The 22990-nt window shown below is 38.3% G+C and overlaps 1 protein-coding gene across 1 annotated transcript in view; it reads left to right on the top strand.

Annotated features, from left to right (window-relative positions):
* Window positions 1–22990, top strand: part of LOC126195620 (protein bark beetle) — a 197229-nt gene that overhangs the window by 76531 nt on the left and 97708 nt on the right. The window contains exons 17-20 of the mRNA XM_049934246.1: window positions 6598–6941; window positions 16363–16593; window positions 17139–17339; window positions 18163–18394. Coding sequence (XP_049790203.1) covers window positions 6598–6941; window positions 16363–16593; window positions 17139–17339; window positions 18163–18394 — 1008 coding nt within the window. The remainder of the gene's footprint in view (window positions 1–6597; window positions 6942–16362; window positions 16594–17138; window positions 17340–18162; window positions 18395–22990) is intronic.

Genomic DNA, 22990 nt, shown 5'->3' with positions numbered 1-22990 from the left:
TACTCCCCACACAACTAGCTTTTCTGAACTGTGGAGATGGGATTTACCCTTACAACGTATTCTCCGTTCCAAAATTATTGCAGCCTGAACGCATAATAACATACTGTCCCCATATCCTCCACCCAACAGTTTCTGTCCCCTCTATCGTATAACATCCTCCCAATTCACATCCCCTCACCCACATAGTGCTCGCTCTGCCAAAACACCCACCAGTCTTTCTTGTGTCTCCCCGCCCATACTCTGCTATGTCTTCCCCTTCCCTGCTCCACTCCTGATTGCTGCCTTCGTTCAGCACAACAGTTGCAGTTTCTGGCTGAATTGGCCAGAGATAGCAATCATGTGCATGAAGAGTGCCTGCTTGTGTGACTGTGTGTGTATTTTCCTTTTTTTCTGAAGAAAACTTTGGCCAAATGCTTAGAGTGTAACAGTCTTTTTGTTGTGCCTGTCTGCAGCTCAACATGTCATCTTTATGATGAATAGAAATCTATCCTTTTAATAGTAGAGTATTTGATTGTTTTCTGGAAATTGTCTTAAATGATTAATTATGTCATTTTACGCTCCTAACATGCTTTTCTTCTTCTTGAATTTCAGTATTCTTTTATAAAAAAAGGAATGAAAATCAAATAATTTGAAAGCCTACTAAAATGCTCCATTTGAGTCGTGATACCTGTGATGTCACTGACCAGGTCATTGTTTATACTGTCATACAGCTAATTCACAGTGATGTCTTGTTTTGAAATTTATGTTTTGGAAAAGGGGTTACAAAAGGCTTGTGGTACCATACCGTACAAATACTTCTCCAAAAACTCCTGAAAAGTTGTTTTTGAGTGTCCCACAGAATGAGAAGATGTTTAAAATGTGGTTGCACTGTACCAGCAAATTGCCACCATGTCAATGCACAAGTTCATTAATGTAATCAAAAATAGGTTGCACTGTGAAGTTAAAATTAACTTACCTCTGAGATATGCTCTCCCCCTGTTACAACAAAGGATAGCATCATTCAATGAAATTAAACTCCTAGTGAAATTTGTCATTTTACCCAACTACACCTCATTTATTCGGTAGCTCAGTTATCAGAGCAATAGACTGTCAAATTTTATAAGATGAAAGAACATTTTAACTTATCTGTATAATGACTCGACAGTCCTCTCATATGAAAACCAAATCACAATTATAAAACAGAAACAGAATATTATTGTGTTTTCCTTACTGTTTACAATTGCATACATTTGCAACCACTGTTCACACATGTCACATTCAAAAAGGTATTTTCTAGCTACCGTATTTACTCGAATCTAAGCCGCACTTTTTTTCCGGTTTTTGTAATCCAAAAAACCGCCTGCGGCTTAGAATCGAGTGCAAAGCAAGCGGGAGTTCTGAAAAATGTTGGTAGGTGCCGCCACAACGAACTTCTGCTGTCGAATATATGTAGCGCTACACAGGCATGGTTTGTAGGCACAAAGATAAATACTGGCGCCAAAACCTCTGCGTCAGTAAATAATTTTTTTTTAAAAAAAAAAAGGTGGAAGACGAGCTTTTTTTTCTCCACCCCGAGTTTCGACCACTGCATTTTCATACATTATCCAACGAAGTAAATACAAACTCCGTATTGTTCATCTTCGAATGTAGCAGAATTTCAATGTACTACGAAAATCCGACTGGCAAGACTGTTTGGGATGTTTGTCAATATGGCCAACTCTACGTTCTGAAATTTTTCCTACCTGTGACAAGAGATGGTTGCTAATAGGAACTTTTATGAATTGTGAATCACATGCAGTATTCTCTTCACCATAAGAATAATACGAATATAAACATTTTGCCATGTTTTCTTTTGTGTTTGCTGCTATCTCATTTAAATCTTGCCTGCCTAATAAACTACGAAACTAGAGTGAGACAACAGCAAACGCAGAAGAATATATGTATCGTGTCATGTTTATATTCGTATTAAGTGATACAGTCAGAAATGAAGCACGGCAACTGACTAGATTTTCAAATCTAAGATGACTCTAATTTCTGTGCAGAATTTGATGTACTAAAGAAGCAGCCACAAAGATTTTCAAACGGAGAAAAATTTTCGCTAAACTCTCGTTCAGAACATGTCCTATCATACGCAGTCTATTATGTGGTTCTTGTTGATCATTAGCAAAGAAACAGCAGTGTAAGTAACAACAAATAGCAGTCTCTTGCCATTGTTTCGCTAATGAGACGATTCCTCTCTCTTTTTTTTTATTGTTAGCGGCAGTAGCGTGCACAATAGCAAGCCGTGCCACGAGCGGCGACAGTCCGTAAACACGCACTATCAGAATACGACAAACAATGCATGACACAGTACAGTAATGTGTTTTCAGCTTAGAGTGAAGTAAACACCTATAACAAAGAAAACAGCATTTATCAGATCGAAGCAAAATAAGCAATAGATTCAAACCAGACGAAGCACGTGAAAAAGGAAGAGTACCCGTATAAATACGGACGGAGCGCCTGACGCATAGCAATGGCTACCTGGTAAAGCTTAACTGCTAAGCTTACGACTCGAACCAAACTACTGTAGCTGTATCGTCATTCATTCGACTTAAATTGTGTCTCATATTACAATGGACCAACTTTGTTTCGATTTGGAGGTGCGGCCTAAACCTCTTCTCTCCCCTTGAATTTCGAGTCTCAAAGTTCAGGTGCGGCTTAGATTCGGGAATTTTTTTTTCTCTGATTTCGAGTCTCATTTTTCAGGTGCGGTTTAGATTCGAGTGCGGCTTATATTCGAGCAAATACGGTACTGTGAGTCCACACTTTTTTACTTTATCAGAAACAATGCGTTTATTTTTATACTATCCAGCTAGGACCCATATTGTTTAAATATTTGCAGTGTCATCACCTTACATAAAGATGAAGTAAGTATGCTTCAGACACTAATGTTAATTTTCACTCACAAACATCACAGCCCTTACGTTTGTGTCACCTGCATGTTGTACATGCTTTATATCTCTCCGTACAACCTCATCATTGTACACCTCATTGTACTGTGGGAGAATGGTGATATCTTCAGTACTAGCAATACTTCCCAAAAAAAGTGAATTGGTTATGTTTTGTATCCATTTCTCAGACTAAGATTAATGTGAAGCTATATATAATACACCGCATCATCGAAACAACTGCTGTAATCAGTTCTTATTAATACTGTATTCCGTGTAAAAGTTTTAAAAATATATGTCCCTTGCAGGATTTGAAGATGTGTATCTTCAGTTGGTTGCATAATTCATTGTGCCACCAAATGTCTACTGGATGCATTTTCTCTTCTGAGTGTCTTGTAGAAAGGAAAGCAGCACTAAGTTTTGCCAAGGATAATTTTATTGTGCTTTCGGTTGTAGCTCATGACCCATAGTCAACAATCTAGTTACAATATATGGACCCATTTGCAAAAGTTCTACAGTACCTTAGTTTTGAGTGCACATATCACTGCTCTAAATGGGTGGAGCAAAACACATCAACTTTCACAAGGCTTCCACTATCAGCATTCACAAAATTCCCTTCTATTGTTACTTAAAAGCTGTAATAGTGTGTTCCATCACTAAACAGGTTAACTGTTTGCAGAAAAAGTACGTAAAAACATCCTAGCTTCAGCTTACTCTCCTATAACACATGTATAGCTTTGTCTTACTCGTAGTCTGTGATTTTACCAGAGCATCAGCCAATAACAGAGCATTTTCGATCTTGATATTTAATAATTTTTAAGCCTCAATTACAAAAAAATAACAGGTATTTTGTGAGAATATTGACTGTAAATGCTATTTAAATGCTGTAATCAATCAGAATAACTACAGTCCAAACCATATTGTTGATTTTCTAACCTGGACTTATCATTGTTTAAGGTATTTGATCGCAGTTTCTTTTGGTTCATTTATTGTAATTGATGAAATGCCTCTTGAACATAAAGACAGTTGTTGTTGTAACTGCACCATAATTCTCTGAAGTAACTGCTTGACACTTTGAGATGCTAATGTGACTGTAGAGAGCTGTAATGGCAGTCCAGTTTATATGGTAGCTTGTTAAAAAAGCACATTCACATGTAAGAGGCGAGCAGTAGTAGTGTAGCCACAAGGGAAGTATATATCCAGACCCTCATGCTGAAGCGTGAATTGCCAACCATGTGCTACAGTGTATCCAAAACCAAACCGCTAGTAGAAGACAACAGGGAAAATATTTAGTGCCCAGCAAAGCTGTCCTCTCTTTGAGCTTTAGTCAGTGTGTTCTACCAGATGCATTGTTGTGTAACTGACTATGTCTTTCTGTTGCCAATGCTGTTCCTGCACTTGGTTGAGTTGGTGTCAGGATTCATAAAAAAGAAGATGGTTTGAATTGCAAATGAACACACATTCACCTGACGTCTTACTTCATCTCAATACTAGAGGGTATTGCAGGAGCACACTCTCAGAGCACGATCTGTATTAAATCCTGAAAGCTTGTTAACAGAGCTCAGCCATCTCTGTTCTAATTTTGTTCTGAATGGGTATTCTAGAAAGCAAAATTGCTGTACATTTTGTCGCCCATGCACTAGATGATATGAGCAGCCTGAAGATATGGTTGAACCTGATTACAATGGATTTCTTGCCCTATGTTGAATGTGTCTCATTAAATGCTAGGAAGAATTACAGGAAACACCAAATGGAATGTGTCTTTTAATCCAGTTTCCAAAAGAAGCCAGTCAAAATGTAAGAAAGCAAGGTGTATACAAGATTCCTCGTTAACACGGGAAGTCATACATTGACCACACATAGCATATGCTTAATGACAGTTGTCATGAATATTGACATCACATTATATTAGGTCACTGACAAAAATGTGCTGTTACTGACCAGTATCTAGATTGGGGGCAATGTCTGTAGTGTGAAGAAACCAAGATCGTAGCATATGGCTTAATGAACAGGAATGTTAGATATCAGCGTATTAAATAATGGGAACCAGGACTGACGGTGCTAAGACAACAGCAGTTGCAGAAACATGAATTTTCTGAGAACTTGCTAATGATGCTGAAAACCAGGACAGCTGGGTTAGGCAGTGACAATGCACTTTGCACATTCTCTCCACCACTCAATGTCCATCGTATGCGACTGGATTAATGACTTCTGTCAGAGAGATCGCAGTGTGTATTAATTGATGGAAAATCACTGAGTAAAACTGAAGTGATTTCTGGCATTCCCCAAGGTTACAGGCCCTCTGTTGTTCTTTATCTGTATAAAAAAAACTCAGCAGCTGTCCAGATGATGCTGTTATTTATCATCTAATTAAGTCATCAGAAGATCAAAACCAATTTAAATGATATATCTGTTTGATGCGAAAATTGGCTGTTGACCCTAAATACTGAAAAGTGTGAGGTCATCCATGTGATGGCTAAAAGAAATCCATTAAACTTCAGTTCCTGATAAATTAATTGAATTTAAAGGGTATAAATTCAACTAAATACCTGGGAATTACAATTACAAACAACTTGAATTGGAAAGCACATAGAATATGTCATGGGGAAGGTGCACCAAAGACCATTTTAGTGGCAGGACACTTGCAACGGATCTACTAAAGAGACTGCCTACACTACGCTTGGCTGTCCTCTTTTGGAGTATGGCTGCATGGCATGCGATCCTTACCATACAGGATTAATGGAGTACATAGAGAAAGTTCAAAGAATGGGAGCATGTTTTGTATTATTGAGAAAAAGAGTGTCACAGACATGCTGCAGGATATGTGGTACACGTCATTATAACAAGATTGGTGGGATCTTCTCACACAATTTCAATCGCCCATTTTCTCCTCTGAATGTGAAAATATTTTGTTGACACTGACCTACATAGGGAGAAACAATCATCGTGATAAAATAACAGAAATCAGAGCTGCATGGAAAGATATAGGAATTAGTTTCTTTCAAGCTCTAATTGAGAGTGGAATAACAGAGAATTATTGCGAAGGTGGTTTGGTGAACCCTCTGCCAGGTACTTAACTGTGATTTGCAGAGTAGCGATCTAGATGTAGATGTTTCTCCAGGAGGTGAGTCTGGATAGCTAATGAGCTAGCATATTTATTTAAATCTGTTCATCACAATGTCAACACTCTAAGACAAGGAGCAACTGGCTTGTAGAAGTATTGTGCAATTGCTATTAATTCTTTTGTTTCTCCCAAGGAGCATTTAAGTAGTTATTATGTCAAGAAAACCTAAGAATTCCTTGTAATTGTTATCCACCGAGTAACAGAATACAAAAAGAATGTGTACAATTCCATTACTTGCAAAGTTGTTGGAGATGAAGCATTAACTCAGTTCCAGAAGGCTGAAGGAACGATCTGTCTATGGTGTGGTAGAAGAATTCAGCTGAACATTCACTTGAGAGAGTTTAAGTGAATTACAAAAACTTAAGTCAAGGTAATTAGATATGGATTGGAAACCTGCTTTTCCCTAATACACATCCAGTGCCGTTTATCACTGCACCATCTTGCTCATTCCATATTTTATGATTGTAACACAGTTGTTTATGTTGTTCAAAGGTGGAGATGTCATTTGTGTGCTTGAATTTGGTACCAACTGTCATAAAACACATTATTTTGAAATTTTGATTTTAGGTCTTAGAGGGTTACGTATTAGGCCTACAGTTGCTGAACATGCCTTTAGAGCGCAGCACAGAACATCTATCTTTGGTGGATGGACCCAGTCGAGTACTGGCTGCTGATATTTTGGATCTGAGAGAAGACCGCACACACTTTCCCATGCTGTCATCGTCATCAGCCGTTGTTCTCGAGTATCGAAGTGGTGAAGCCGCTCTGGGAGGAATGGTCCTGGCAGTGTCAGCTGTGAGGGCGCCAGCTGCCACAGCTGTTAATCGTCGTGGCCCGCCACCGATGCTGACAGTTGTTGCCTCACGGATTCGTCACAATGCCAATGGATTACATCTATCATATTACAGCAGGTATTATGTGCACTCACATTTCTTTCTACAATGTCAGGGTCTTACCAATGAAGACAACATTTTTGTGCTTCTGTCACACTGCTTTGTAAAAGTGTTCAGCAATGGAGGTAGCTGTTGTTGTTTTTGTAAGGCGGAGTGTATAAACACGATTTCTGTCACTTATTTTTTGCGATGTTTCAGAGAGAAAACCGGGAAAAACCTGGGAATTGTTTAGAATTCTGGGAATTTTTCATTGTTTTAGTTTTCAGTTAAATTTTTGTGATTTTGACTGGTAAGAACCAATACTCTAACAAAGGATATTATTGTATCCCACTACTGCAGAATGATACTGCAGCAGCAAAACATGGGAAAAAAAAACCCTTAAGTTGCAAAGGAAATGTACTATATAGAACCACAGAACATTGCTTATACAAGCGTCTGCCAACAGTAAAGTGTGTCAAAGTCTTTAGGAACACTGCAATGCTTCATAACAACAAATTGCCTCCAATGAGCGTGACGTGACAACTGTTTAAATTAGATTCATTTGAGCAGTTGCGGGCGGGCTCTTACGCATGCGCAGTTGAGTCGTGTATGAGTAGTACCTTCTCCCGCTTCTGGTTACGGAAGTGTGGCTGGGCGCCACTACTTAATATTGTCCCAGTTCGGAAATATCGTAGATCCGGGGCTGATGCACAGAGCAGTTCGAGTTGTGGTAGGGAGTGAGTCGTCTCCACGTGACCTGTGTTTACATTCAGTGATTTTGTTGTTTCCTCTTCATTTATTGCTCTCATGTTAAATGATAACAAAATGGATTTTTATGGCCGGGAGCTATCTGAATTAAAATACGTTTGCATAATTATGGCAGGCTAAAATATTTATTTCATTTCCACCTTTGACAGTCAAGCATTAATCGCCTTACAGAACAATGAAGTTATTTTCGCTGGTTTGCTAAAGAGATTTGGCTTTTATTAATCCTTTCTACTGAGGCAGTCAATTTATTTGAAACGAAGTGTTTAATTTCACACTATTGGCCAGTTTCAACTGTTCGCTGCATTTCAAGTGCAGATATGGCATTACACTATAATAAAGAACCAAATATGAGTATTCGTACTCCAAGAAAATTTACATATGGATGTGCATTTTAAGCCGAATTATGCACTTTAGTATGGTTCGCGAAATCCTGATGCTCTTGAAGTATCCTTTGATGTCTTGTTTCTTTTATGACATAGTGTAAGATCTTTTAATGTTTTACACGTACGAACATATGGGCTTCCTGCGTAATCGTAGCTGCGCAAGCGTGGTGATGCCAGTTATCTGGTGCTTTCTTGCAACTGCTAAAAAGAACCTATTTCTAACGGGTCGTGGGAAAACATTGCAAATGGTGGTTTGAAAAGCGTTACATTCAAAGCAGATTTCCTTTTACGCAAGATGAATTATGTGCGAGAATGTACGATGAACTTCTTGAACCACAAAGCCTTTGACTCTCATTTAAAAATCAGCTCTTTGAGGACGACCATTTAGAAGTATTTCGAGCCCAGAAGAGGAGACATTTGTGTCGTTATTAAAAATTTTACTGGCACATTTGTGTGTGTATCTTAAAGTGCAACACGCGCAAAAAAGATCATCATTATATGGGGAAGCTTAGCTTCTCTTCCAACTTATTAACTTTAGAGACCAATATTATATGTGAATGCTATGTATATTAATTTAATTCATTACCTTTTCTTATTTGTGCATTCGTGCTACTTAAGAGTGATCTCGCTATTGGCTGACTACATCACGTGTCCTGTTGCTGTCATCAGCTGGCGAGATCACGTGAATGAGCTATGACGCTTACAAAAGCGCATCGCAATCTCAATTTCAATGCTTTGGAAAGTGACAAGCGTTATTTGGCGGAATTCAAATTTATACCTTCATAATACAAAAATATGCAGTGTAAATGTTGCTGCACATCAAAGGTCTTTCAAAACATGTTTTTCCCCTGAGTTTTGTTTTCTAAAGTGCTGGTAAATTCTACGTTGGTATATAAAACCATAAACATTCAAAGGATTGATGACTTTTACAGTGCCGAGGAAGAGTATACTGTCACTTAAAACGGAAAAAGTGTATTTTCATCTGGTAGAAAGTGTATTTTTAACCGGGAAATCCGGGAAAAATCTGGGATTTTTTTTTTCCTTGTCCACATATAAAACCTGAATGTGAAAGACGAGGTTGCATAAATGAAGGATTTGGGATGTTGTTCTTGTGTGTAACCTGTAGCAGTTCTCAATTCCACACCGTGTTATGTTTATAGTGACTGAAAAGGAAAGCTCTGTTTTATTCTCCCTCCAATCTGAAGGATTTTGAATTCACTAAGTATAGCACAGTGGAACTTACTGTCAGCCCTGGTTAGTGTATGTGCTGAACAGTGGTATATCTGGGTCCACAGAGATATCCACTTTTAAAGATGAGCCAGATCTCAAAATGTGAATAAAGTTAAGTTTAGCATGAAGCAGGTTCCTCGATTCTTGGGTTTGAAAACAAAGTCCACCCTCTAGCTTAAGCTGCGGAGACGAGAGTTCTTCACAGGAAAAGCACTATCAGTCAAACATTTTAGAAAAATTTCTAAGTCCAGCAAGGATGGAAGCATAAAGTCAAGTTTTGGCACTATCTTGTCACTGCAGAAAACAAACAGTAAAAATTATGCCGAGTCCCAGCTGCCATTTCGCCGATCACACTGAGAGTCCGTGCAGAGGAGGTGGCATGCTGTCCATGAAGGTGGTGGCAGAGTTCAGAGCAAGGCATAGCAGAGATCTTCTAGTCAGTTGCTCACTGCAATGGAACTGTTCTGATAAGTTCACATGCCAGCCTAACTAACTGCCTTGTGGAAGGATACATGCATGCCTATTATAGGCTCATGATCCTGCGGATGTAGGAGAAGGTACGGTACATCAACAACCCCTGCCGTCACCATGAACACCACTTGGTGGCGTGGCTGGAATGCTGTTGTTGTCACCTTCTGGTCTGGTTGTGGAGTTCAGAGTCCCTGTGGCGTCTGTTCCATAGGGGCGGAACTCACAGCAACCCAGATGATGTAGAAGTTATGCATGGTGCTGTCAGCACCTGATGTTTAGGACACCTTGGCAAACAGCAGTGAACATTCTCCTTCTCATTCCTAACATTAATCCTGTCTAATATGGGGTCACTTTACTCATTATTTGGGAAATTTACTTTATTTAACTTCGTGGCCTGATGCCCTTCCTGTAGCTGCTGTTGTCAGCTATCTGAGGGAGGGAAGTTGTGTGTGCCACCTGTCTGTGAATTGTGTGAACTTTGTTCTGTACTGTGTTTTAACCGTTTTGTTGTTGTGATTTCTGAGGTCAAAATTGGGGACAAGACCAGCATTTGCCTGAACAAGTGTGGGAAACTGCCTAAAAGCCACACTCAGGCTGGTCAGTGCACCACCCACAGTCATCAATCCACTGCACAGATTTGATCCAGTCCTGACTCACCAACCTGTCTCACAAGCTAGCGCACTGTGTGCTATGCTATACATGCTGGTCAACAACATGAGCATTTTTTGTGTAGCTATTTTCCAAAGCCTTATCGATGATAACTTTGTGAAGTAATTAGGAGCCACAGGCATCCCCGTCCTTGCACAACATTATTGTGAAGCACTTTTCTTTGTAGAAACTGTGTGCCACATGGTGCTGAAAACCTTTTACTAGGGCCAAAACTAATACATAGAAACGGTAAAGACATTTCCAATGAAGATCAAAACACATTCAGTTCTGAGTGTTAACAGATCCATTTCAACCTTCAGTACAGCCATTTCCAAGTAGCAATAGAACATGCTTGGCACAGACACCTTCGTCAAGAATGGAGTTGTTTGGTTCTTCATTATCGTTCTACAATTTTGTAGTAACTCACATCCTCATTATGGAGAAACTGGTTATTGAATTTTTGTTGCAGTCATATGATAACAATGAAGAGTTCTTGGGTATGATCATTACAGGCAGTGAAATGAAGATTAACTTGTATAACATACACATAGTTTTTCTCGAATGAAAAACTGGGGTCCTTTTATTAATTGTAATAAGGTTGGTACACTGCTCTGTCTTCAGGAATATCTCCCACTACTTTGGAGCAGTGTTGCGATCTTAGTCTGTGATGCATCAGTAGCACATTAGAAGCCAAGTATTAACTACATGTTAACTTGCTAATTATGTCTACAAATTATCATTGTTACTGATATGCAACTAAAGAAAATTTTTAAAAAAATTATTGAAGAAGCAGACAACATTGGAAACTGTGCAGTGAGAAGAATGTACTATGTGAGTGAGGGTTGTATTCGCGACTGACAAAAAAAATAAAAGATGGCTTCAAGAATGAACAGTAATTGCTGGGCATTTTGCAGCCAAAAATCAAAGCATCTAGTCCTCGAAAAGAAAGCTCTGCACTCACATACATGAGAAGTGACAATAGGTATGTGTGGTGACTAGTGAAATGTGCTCACTCAAAGCATTGGGTTTAGCAAAAGAACTAGGCATCACCAGCTTTGAAGCTAGCCAGAGCTGGCTATCAAGATTTTTCAGTTGAAACAGATTAGGTTCCCAGAGGAAAACTACCATCACTCAATGGCTTTCAGGCAATTACGAGGCAAAAGCAGTAAATTTTCATCACTATGTGATAAATTTGCACCATGGACATTCCTGTATATTATTGCAAAATTGGTAACGCAGCTCAAATGTCAGTCTATTTTGAGATGCCACTCAACAACACGGTGAACGGGAAAGGGGAATCCAGTGTCATCATAGAAACTGCTGGCAGTGAGAAGCAAAGGTGTACAGTGATGTTTGTAACTGGTGATGTGTGAAAGCTACCGTCTTACATGATATTTAAAAGGAAAATTATTCCGAAAATATCTGAGAAAAGCATTTTGGTGAGAGCAAACCAAAAGGGTTGGATGAACAATAAACTTGTGGTTGATTCGGTGGTACAGGTTTGGCAACGTCGCCCTGGTGCATTACTAAATTTACATAATATGTTGGTCCTGGATAGGTTCTGAAGACATACAACTGAGTAAGTGGAAGACAAGTTACCAAAAGAAGCAACTGACATGGTCATTATCCCTGGAGACCCAACATCCATCCTGCAAAAATTAGATGCATGTATAAATTGGCCATTCAGAGCTGCACTTAAACAGTGATACATGCAATGGATCGCTGATGAAAACTGTAAGTTCACACCGAGTGGAAAAATTAAATGGCTCGATTTGTCGCAGATTTGTGGATGGATAAAACATGCATGGGACTCCATTCTGCTGCCAGTGGTGGAAAAATCCTTCAAAAAAATGTGGTATCACAGATTCACTGTGTAACGATTCATATGAATGTTACTTAAGTTTCTTGTGCCTGGTCCATTGATGAATCAATGCGAAATTTTCATGCTTCACAAAATTACATATATAAAATGCACAAATAAGGCCTCAAATTCTGGAAATTGGGAAACTGTGAGATGTAAACAATTGGAGAGTTAATTGGAAATGTAATTACAAAGAATATTACTTATAGAGGAAGACATAAAAATATATAACAAATGAAAATACATCACTTGGTAATAATTTTTCAGCTGTTTCTCAAGATAGTGAAGATGATGTGACTTACCAAATGAAAGTGCTGGCAGGTCGATAGACACACAAACACAAACATACACACAAAATTCAAGCTTTCGCAACCAACAGTTGCTTTGTCAGGAAAGAGGGAAGGAGAGGGAAAGATGAAAGGATGTGGGTTTTAAGGGAGAGGGTAAGGAGTCATTCCAATCCCGGGAGCGGAAAGACTTACCCATATCTGCTTGTGTCTGTGTATGTGCGGATGGATATGTGTGTGTGTGCGAGTGTATACCTGTCCTTTTTTCCCCCAAGGTAAGTCATTCCGCTCCCGGGATTGGAATGACTCCTTACCCTCTCCCTTAAAACCCACATCCTTTCCTGACGAAGCAACCGTTGGTTGCGAAAGCTTGAGTTTTGTGTGTATGTTTGTGTTTGTTTCTGTGTCTATCGACCTGCCAGCACTTCGTTTGGTAAGTCACATCATCTTTGTTTTTAGATATATTTTTCCCACATGGAATGTTCCCCTCTCTCTCTCTCTCTCTCTCTCTCTCTCTCTCTCTCTATATATATATATATATATATATATATATATATATATATATATATATATATAACAGAGGGAAACATTCCACGTGGAATATATATAAAGAGGGAAGGAGAGGGAAAGACAAAAGGATGTGGGTTTTAAGGGAGAGGGTAAGAAGTAATTCCAATCCCGGGAGGGGAAAGACTTCATATATATATATATATATATATATATATATATATACAAAGATGATGTGACTTACCAAACGAAAGCGCTGGCACGTCGATAGACACACAAACAAACACACAAAATTCAAGCTTTCGCAACAAACAACCATGCAGAAGTTTGTTTGTGTGTCTATCGACGTGCCAGCGCTTTCGTTTGGTAAGTCACATCATCTTTGTTTTTAGATATATTTTTCCCACGTGGAATGTTTGCCTCTATATATATATATATATATATATATATATTTGAAGTCTTTCCCCTCCCGGGATTGGAATGACTTCTTACCCTCTCCCTTAAAACCCACATCCTTTCGTCTTTCCCTCTCCTTCCCTCTTTCCTGATGAGGCAACAGTTTGTTGGGAAAGCTTGAATTTTGTGTGTATGTTTGTGTTTGTTTGTGTGTCTGTCGACCTGCCAGCACTTTCATTTGGTAAGTCACATCATCTTTGTATATATATATATATATATATATATATAGTGGGAAACATTCCACGTGGGAAAAATATATCTAAAAACAAAGATGATGTGACTTACCAAATGAAAGCGCTGGCACGTCAATAGACACACAAAATTCAAGCTTTCGCAACAAACTGTTGCCTCATCAGGAAAGAGGGAAAGACGAAAGACGAAACCGACATCCTTTCGTCTTTCCCTCTCCTTCCCTCTTTCCTGATGAGGCAACAGTTTGTTGCGAAAGCTTGAATTTTGTGTGTATGTTTGTGTTTGTTTGTGTGTCTGTTGACGTGCCAGCGCTTTCGTTTGGTAAGTCACATCGAGGGAGGGAAACAAGACACACGTACAAGACCTTAGGAAGCACTGAATTGTCCAATAACTATCCGGATGCATATAAAAAAAAAGGTGGCATCAGACATTTCATATGAATCCTGGAGAAGGCTGTATCATTATAACCGGACAGAACCAAGGATGAAGTTCTATGTGGAGATGGCGACAACCACAATGATTCTTCCAACACACATTAAAGCCAACGTTTCTTTTTTTCCCCATCTTCCTTAAAATTAGGGCGTGCGGACTATTTGATGGTGCGGATTATTTGCATATATATGATGTTTACTTTCTCTCCCAACCATGCAGAAGTCAATAAATTGGCATCAGTCTACTCTTGTCATCATCATCATCTTGGACAGTTTCCAGCCACTGGTGGGTCTGTCGGGAACACAAGCCTCTCCATCGTGTTCTGTCTTTCCACCATTCCCCCTCTTCCACCTTCGTCCAGTTCTCTCCTCTTCTCGTCACACATTCCTTCACTCCCTTCACCCATCTATCTCTTGGTCTTCCTCTGGGCCTCTTCCCCTCCAGTTGCAGATCAAACATCCTCTTTGGAATTCTTCCCTCATCCATTCTCTTCATGTGTCCATACCACTGCAGTCTTGATTTTTCTATCCTGTCCTGTACTGGTTCCTCCTTTAGTCTTTCCGTCACATACACATTTCGCAATCTGTCTCGTCTTGTTACACTCAACCTGCTCCTCTGGAACTTCATTTCACTAGCCTGTATTCTACTTTTGTCACTTTTGTGCATTACCCATGTCTCACTTCCGTATGCCAATATGGGGACAAAGTAGGTTCGGTATATAATTCCCTTGGATTTCTGTGGCACCTCCTTGCTCCAAATAAGCCCCCTAATGCATTTGTAGAACTGCCCTGCTTTTCTGCACCTTTCATTTATTTCCATTGTGTTTCCCCCCTTACTTTCAATCATGCTTCCCAGGTACTTGAAGTTCTCTACCACTTGTAGTTTTTCCCCTCCACAAGTTATATCCACATTTGGCCTATTCTTCTTCCTTGTTGTGACAATTATTTCACTTTTCTTTGCAGAGAAATGCATTCCATATTGAGCTGCATGGATCACAGTCTACTCTTGTGCAAGACTAAATTCGGGCAGATTGTGTCAGTGGAGAATTGGATGTTTTACAGAATTCTGCGACAGAAAGGGAAACATTATCATTGACTTCCTGCATGAGGTGAAATGGTGAAAACTGGATGTGACACTTAATATTATCCTTATGAAATTGGTTGAATTCTGTAACTGTCTTAAAAAATTTACTAGTTATAGAATATTTCCTGTTTTAACCACTTTTTTATTTCCGATATTAGTTCAGTGCAGCTTGTTTTGTCAGCATGCTGCTATCTTCAGACATCCATATGTTATTAATATGGTGCATTATCTTGTGCAGTATACAATCCTTTCAAATATGGTTTTTATGGATACACCAGTTAGGTTAGGAGGCATACTGTAACCTCTGATCAGAAATATTTAATACAAATTAATTTACATCATCTTCCAGTTTGGATGATGTACGCACTATAAATTACACAATATGAGAGTGTTTCATCAACTTCTGGTACAGTGAACTCAAAAACAGAAACAAAAACATGTCTTCACAGTTATTTTTTTGCAATGATGTTTACACACCAGCAACTGGCTCCAGCCATATTATGCACCAGTTGACTTAAATTTATCACATTCTTCACATATCCAGCTGTTATTTAATCATATCATATAAATTAAATCATATAAATTAAATTGTCTTAAATTTTTTAGAAAAAGAAAATCCAACCAAACATTATGGGGACAGCAGAAAAAGGCATATTTGTCAGTACGCTTGGATGACTAGAACAAACCTCAATGAGCTGAAAGCATTGTTCCTTGCATTACTGTTTCTTCCTTCAGTTGTTACTTTGTCCCATATGTCTCCTATTCCTATCAGCCTTTCCCTCCTGGTGAGAGTTATATTTACGAATGTTCCAATGTAGTGCCACAACATACTTCTGTTTGTTTATTTTCAACATTGCTCTAGTTATGGATCTGGTGTTCTAAACCTCTTCTGCTGTTTCACATAATATTAATTTTACATTTATTTCATCTAGTAGACAAATTGAAAGAAAGCTGTGTTATGCATTTCTGCACAAAAAGTTAACACCACAACACGGTGATCCAAAGCAACATTCCAGCAAAGTAGCAGTCTAGAGCAGACATACATTATTGTCACTGCGGTGAGAGGTGGAAATGTATGGAGGTAATTTTATATGCAGTTTTGCCTAAATTGCAAGCAACTTATACTTAATGATATTTTTCAGACTTGTAGGTGATGCGGGAGAACTGTACTTACGCACAGGAAATGAAACCATGGAAGTTATGTCAAGTGAGGTGACCTTCAATAAACGTGAAGCTGTTTTGGTTGATTCTCCAAGGTTCTTGAGGAATAGTACTGCTGAGCAAACAGATACAGCACCTTTGGCAGAAGTCAACATCACCATTGATTCAACACTGTTGACTGATAATGGAGCAGGAATACACCAGCATGGCAAGTATGTAATTTAATATTAATCATATCTTTTTATGCCCAACAAGACAATGTGATTTGTATTTAAACTTTTTTTATTGTGTTCTTTTTCGTGATATTGAACATTAGTTTCTGAAAAAATCGTACCTAAAGTGAAGAAAGATAGGTTTGTGTGTCATAGCCCGATGACATCATCAGAGATGGAACACCAGCTTGTGAAGAATGAAGAAAAAAATCAACTGTAACCCTTTTTGGGAGCCTAAGTGACATGTGCCAGAAGTGATTTCAGGAAATGATAAAAAGCCTAAAGGGGTGGAGATTTGATAGGAAATTCATGTAGTGTTTCTTTATTATATCTCATGGAGAAAATATCAATAGCTTGTAATTTGTTAGATGTTCAGTACATTACTCTTGAGTGTCTGTAGTATTGGCTAACATTTTTTCTAGATCACTGTTATTTAAACACAGTGTAATTCTACTAATGTGGTGTATTAGGAAGTGCAGCACTTTTCATAACAGTAAGAAATAATAATAGCTTCAGCAGTTAACTGTGTGCTGATTTTATTTCAGAGACCTAAGAGGCTCGGCAAATTTATTCCACTGGCAAGTGAAGGACAGTTCAGTAGAACGCAATAAAGCTGGTGGTTTTGTTATTGAGCTGCCATATGTATGGCAATATAATGAAAACTTCACCCATTCTGTTGTGTTGATGAACAATACGTGGCGAAACAACTTTAATTTTGCTGTTGAAATTGGAGGTCATTTTGCCAGGTAAGAAGTTTTTTCTTCCCCTCTTCCTGGTTAAATTTTTTGGAGCATAGAATGAAATTAAATCTTAAACCTTTAGTCCCTGAAAGTAAATCAAATAGATGAAAAGTCAAAATATGTACATAAATGGTAACTGATGTGTCTTTCATTGTTTATTATTGCTATAATCTGTTTGATGCATATTAATCTCTTATTGTATCACTGATGTTTGCACATTCATGTAATGTTTACCTTTTACCGAAGATGATAGTTTTATGCACCAAGGGCTCTGGAGAGTTGTGCATGGACAATGGAAAAGGTTCTGAAGTTTCAACCTCATCATTACTTCTGGCACAGCTAAGGACAATGAGACATTATGTTCCTCATCATGCATACTAGAACATTTTGTCATTAAATTGCCTGTAGTGTCATATGATTATGGTGTCACTTGTCATGGGTCTCTGACAGTATCCATTCCTAACTGCCTAAGAGTATAATTGTGTCACATGTCCTTCAGGTGCTGGGAGGCTGTGATAAAGTTATCTATTATACGGATAAGTCTTCCTTTACAAAACTGCATCTGCACTGAATTAGCTTTACTTACCAAAATTTCCTGGTCATATTTACATTGTGCTCAAATCTCTAGTGATATGTAGGGTAATGATAACTCCTCATTTCCTCTTTTGAGTCTTAAACTGTAAATGGTACATCCTTTTGAAACTTTTAGATTGTAAGGTGAATTGTAATAAATGATATAAGAAGCAACAAAAAATTATGAACAGAATTTTTTGATGTAGATATGTTTTGGTAAGCAACAGACGTGTACTTTGGTTTTAATTGTTTTCAGGCTGAATGTATCCAAGAACGTGTTCCGTGAAAATGTATGTCATGCAAGTGAAGGACTCCTGTCAGTTAGAGGAATGGAAAAACTTATGCTGCTGAATCGTAACCTGATTGAGGGAAATCGCTGCCATTATCTGGTAGAATTTGGAGCTAATAGCCAGTCAGAGATTTTGGGCACTGTTCCAGCATTTTTTATATTCAATGAAGTTCGACGAAATACAGCACCACTGCAGCAGGTAATTTGAACTGCATCTACTTACAAGCAAATTACATAATCTGTTTTCATTTCTTGTACTAATCCATTTCTGTCTTTTTAGCACATCAGTTGCCTACACAGCTAATTTCTTGAATGAGACCAAAGTTGGATTAGCATACTTGTCACAACACATGACTATGAAACATAGCTTACACATTTGGAAATATATTTGCCACTGGTTATTGGAGCATAAATGTAAATTTTTGTGGTTGAAGCTGTCTGTATTGCTTAACCCTTAAGTGGGTATTTTTTTATCAGTGGATTATTTCCCCCTAGCTCTGGCTGATGCAGTTGCGCCACATGCCTTGCTCACTCATTAAAACATGTTTCTGTTCATTTTAGTTTTTGGACCAAAACTAAATTAGCTTGGGATAGAATAGAATGTATTACAGAAGAAAATGAAATTTTATTTTTCACATAGTTATTGCCAGAGACTAATCATGAATTCCAATTACTTTTTTTGCTGCCATGTTTTCTGTAAAGCAAGTGTGCTCTGAAGCATGTAACAGCTAATAAATTGTGAAAATCTTCTGATAATGTTTTTGCATTCTGCTCCTTACCATTTGGTAGCATTGCAATTGGGTATCACTCTTATCCATGCCTCCTGTATTCATCTTGTAGTCGATGAGAACACTTGGCATTTGTATGATGCCTTTCTCTGGATGTACTTCCTGAAATGTATATGCTGATTATCACAACACCTCACTTGTCCTTCCATTTCATTGATCTCTGCTTGTTTCTGTACACTGTGGCATATTTGCTCTTCTTCAGTTTTTTCTTTTTTATGAAATCAGGGAACTCCTTTCATCCAAGATGACGTTTCTAGAGCAACAGAGAATCATCAACAGTAATGTCCCTTTGTGACTGCAATTCCGTAATCTGCTGAGCTTCGAAAAGTTTTCCGTTCACGGTATCTAAGGGATCATATGATTTTTATCTACAAAATGGAGAAATTACAACAAAATATGTAATGTTCTTTAATTTGTAAATTTCTTAAACAGTGTGTGTACCAAGTGACTTCCTCTTTGAAAAGCACAGTTTGCATTCTGACTTGTGCAAAATTCCCTGAAGAATGAATATTCCAGTCAGTATTTTCACCTTATCATTTGTTGTGCCTTGCCATCAGTGATCCCCAGATATTGCTGCTAAATTGGAATGAGAAGCTGTGTACTAATGTGCATGTTTGTTTGGTCAGCTGTTGTTTTGCAAAAACAGTGCTCTACACAACATTGAAAACTATTCGTTTATGCCATTCTTACCAGTAAACAAAAAGTGCTAGTGGGCTGAACTGACACGCAAAAGCATCTGTTACAGTGCTGCATCATTCTCACATGATTCTGAATGAATGCATATCACCAGTGCTGTTTTTCTAGGGGGATGCTGGGCGACGCATATCCCTAAACTTTTTCTTTGACAAAGTAATTTTTTACGATGTTGAGAACTTGGAAGAGTGCCAAAGATTTATTTCACGGACGTAAACTTTTTATTTCATTTTTTCATGTTGGTAATTGCAATATGAACAATACCAGTGCAGTTTTTGGTTGGAAAAACGATGTCATTGACTGTTTCAAGCATTTCAAAGCTGCGGCAACCGTTCTCGACAATTGAATCACTGGCAGCCAGTTCGACAAGCATGCAGTGCCCTCACTTGCCAATAGTGGATGATGGTAGTGCTAAACGGATATGCGTACACTCAAATGCCGAGCTACCGATAGATGTCTCTACGGTCGCGCTACCATGATACTTTGCGATTCATTGCCACCTTTGTTTTGTTGTTCTTAATCCGTTTGCGTTTGCTGTTCTGTTCTTGTCGGTTGTGTGAAGTTTCATAGTGTGTCCTGTCTTTCGTTGCAACTTGTAAGTTAAGTTGGAGGTGAGAGATGAGCAGAAAACTAACAAACTATTTTACTTGTTCTCTTGCATCTAAAAAACCAAAAACTGTCAATAATTAATGTGCGAGCTGCATTATATCCAATATTGGAGTACCCTCAAACATTTTTTTAGAAAAAAAAGCACTGCATATCACTGTAATTTTTTTCATCATCTGTGTTTTGCCAAGTATCAGAGCCGTTAATAGTTACTATTACTAGCTAAAGGCAGCTGTTCTATTTATGATACCAACAGATGGCTTCTTTTTACCATTACAAAAGGTAACCAACTTGTAAACTCAAAGCTAACAGCACGAAAATGACGATTTTTTACTGTCAATTGACGCAAAAAATGCACTCATGAGACAGATGTTATAACTCTCCAAGAATACATTATTTTGGCTGATGAGGGATACCAACTATTGGAGGAAGCACTAACTAATAGCACTGTAACACCTGTTGGCCTGAAATTCATCATTCCCATTAGCTACAAGCCATGGAATGCTGCTGACAAATATATCCGTCAAATCCACTGAGAAAAATTGGACTGTGAACAGATATGTCTATCATGTCCACTTACAGAGTTAATATATATCTTTAACTCTAACAATATTTCAGTTGCTGCCATCAAAAGTAAAGGAAGAGTTATTAGTTATACATTAGCAGGTGACAAAAAGTTAAAAAAAAATTGCATACTCACTAATCAAAATTTAGAACTTGTACAAGTCAGTGGCGGTTTCACTGAAACCTATGCCTAAGGAGGGTGTCTGCTGACAACAGGCTCCAAAGCTTACAGAAATACAAGTGCTAGCAGACAGGTGGTGCTAATGGGAGATACATTGCTTTCATTTTTCAGATTGTATACATATAAAATGTCAACTCAGTGCTTCTATTTTTCAGTGAGTGGTCTCCTCTACTCCTGAAATGTTTACATTCTATCAGGACCTTCATACTATAATTTGGTGGATCTATGCTACCAGAGTAATTTTCTCCATGTACGTCTGTTAGATGTCTTGATGTGATTATTGTGGGATTGAGGAATTTGTCAAAGTGTTGGCACCATCTTTCACATATCTCATTCTCCTCACTTGCAATTTTTCCTGTTTCATCTTTTATCAGATTTGTTCACCACCAAAGTGTTTCTGTGCAGTATTTACTTGTCTGTAATATTTCCTTACCTTATCCTTATTCCTCAAAAGTTCCATTCCTCAATGTTTTCTTTCATCCACTGTATCTTGCTTCTTGGGTGGGTCCTCTTCTCAATCCACTGTTTTTTGATATAATCTTATACCATCCTTCTTGTACACTGTAATTGATGTCTCCTTTTATATGCTTTATTCTCTTCTTCCATTTCAATTTTGCACTCGGGGTCAAACCATGGAGATCTCATGTGCCTTACTTAACTTTGTTTCATTCCCTGATGTCACTGTGTTATCCTCTGCTCATACTGTTCTGTAATTTCAACTGATTCTAAAGCTGCTATATCATATTTAGGACTACTGGGTTGTGTTTCTTGCACTTTGTTGGAGATCCTAGCCCTCACTTATGCCTAGATGAGAAAGTGATTGATATCTGTATCTCTAAGGCTCCAGACATCCAGTAATTCTGATTTGTGCCTTGCATCTACAGCTTGCTCTCCCCCCCTCCACACCCCTTACCACCCCCGTCCCTGACGGGTCATGTGTGTGACCTGTTTGTGTGTGTGTGTGTGTGAGAGAGAGAGAGAGAGAGAGAGAGAGAGAGAGAGAGAGAGATAGTCTATATAAGAAGTAAGCCTTCTGGCTGAAAGTTCAATAGTATTTTTGCTGTGCCTGTGTGCGACTCAGAATCTCCCCTGTATGGTGAGCAGCAGTCTGTCCTTCTCAAAATATTGTCAATTTCATTTTTTAAGTTTCCGACTGGTGACGTCCATGTTTCTCTGTGTATGTCTTTATTTGGGAACAGTGTTGAACCCACCACCATATTTCTAGGTGTTGCAAATAATATAAGTCATATTCCATAATCATTGCTCATGATTTACTGTGAAATCCAATTGTTGATCTAAAGAACTGTTCTTTCCCCATTCTAGCATTTGGGTCACCAGCTATTATTTTAATCTTATGTTCTGGTCAACCATGGTATGTTCTTTCCGAAAGTTCATAGATTACTTATTTTCTCGTTCCTCAGATTCTTCCATTGATGCATGGGCATTAATTATAGAATAATTAAAGAATTTTTCCTTTATCCTGAGTGTTGATAATTTTGGAATAATACAGAGCTGGCCAAGATTTGCACTCCCAGAGTGCGCTCGCACTCTGCAAGTGCAGCAGGGTCTGCTCAGCATTCCAGCTTCTTCAACCACTTACTATTCCATGCACATGTGTGTGTGTGTCAGCTATATGCTGAAGGTTGCAGATGCAGGAAACTTAGGAAGATGTATTTGCAATGTAATCGAACTACTTTTAAGGGGCAAATATTGCAGCATATTTTGTAAGCAGCATTTTATCTCTACAGTTTATCTTCAACATTTTATTTTTCTACTAAATCAGCAACTTTACTTCTTAATGCAATAAGTACATTAGTAGAACTATGGTGTGTTATACAGTGAAACATGTGGACTTATGCAGATTAAAATCTTCCAGATATGAAGATTGGCAAGATCTTGTCAGTTTCTTAACAGAAAATACCTATTTGAACACATACGTTGAACAAAACATGAAATGACTATA

The sequence above is a fragment of the Schistocerca nitens genome, chromosome 7, assembly GCF_023898315.1.
Source record: "Schistocerca nitens isolate TAMUIC-IGC-003100 chromosome 7, iqSchNite1.1, whole genome shotgun sequence".
Classification (NCBI taxonomy): Eukaryota; Metazoa; Arthropoda; class Insecta; order Orthoptera; family Acrididae; genus Schistocerca; species Schistocerca nitens.
The sequence above is the reverse complement of the archived record's forward strand: the minus strand, read 5'-3'. Positions and strand labels throughout refer to the sequence as shown.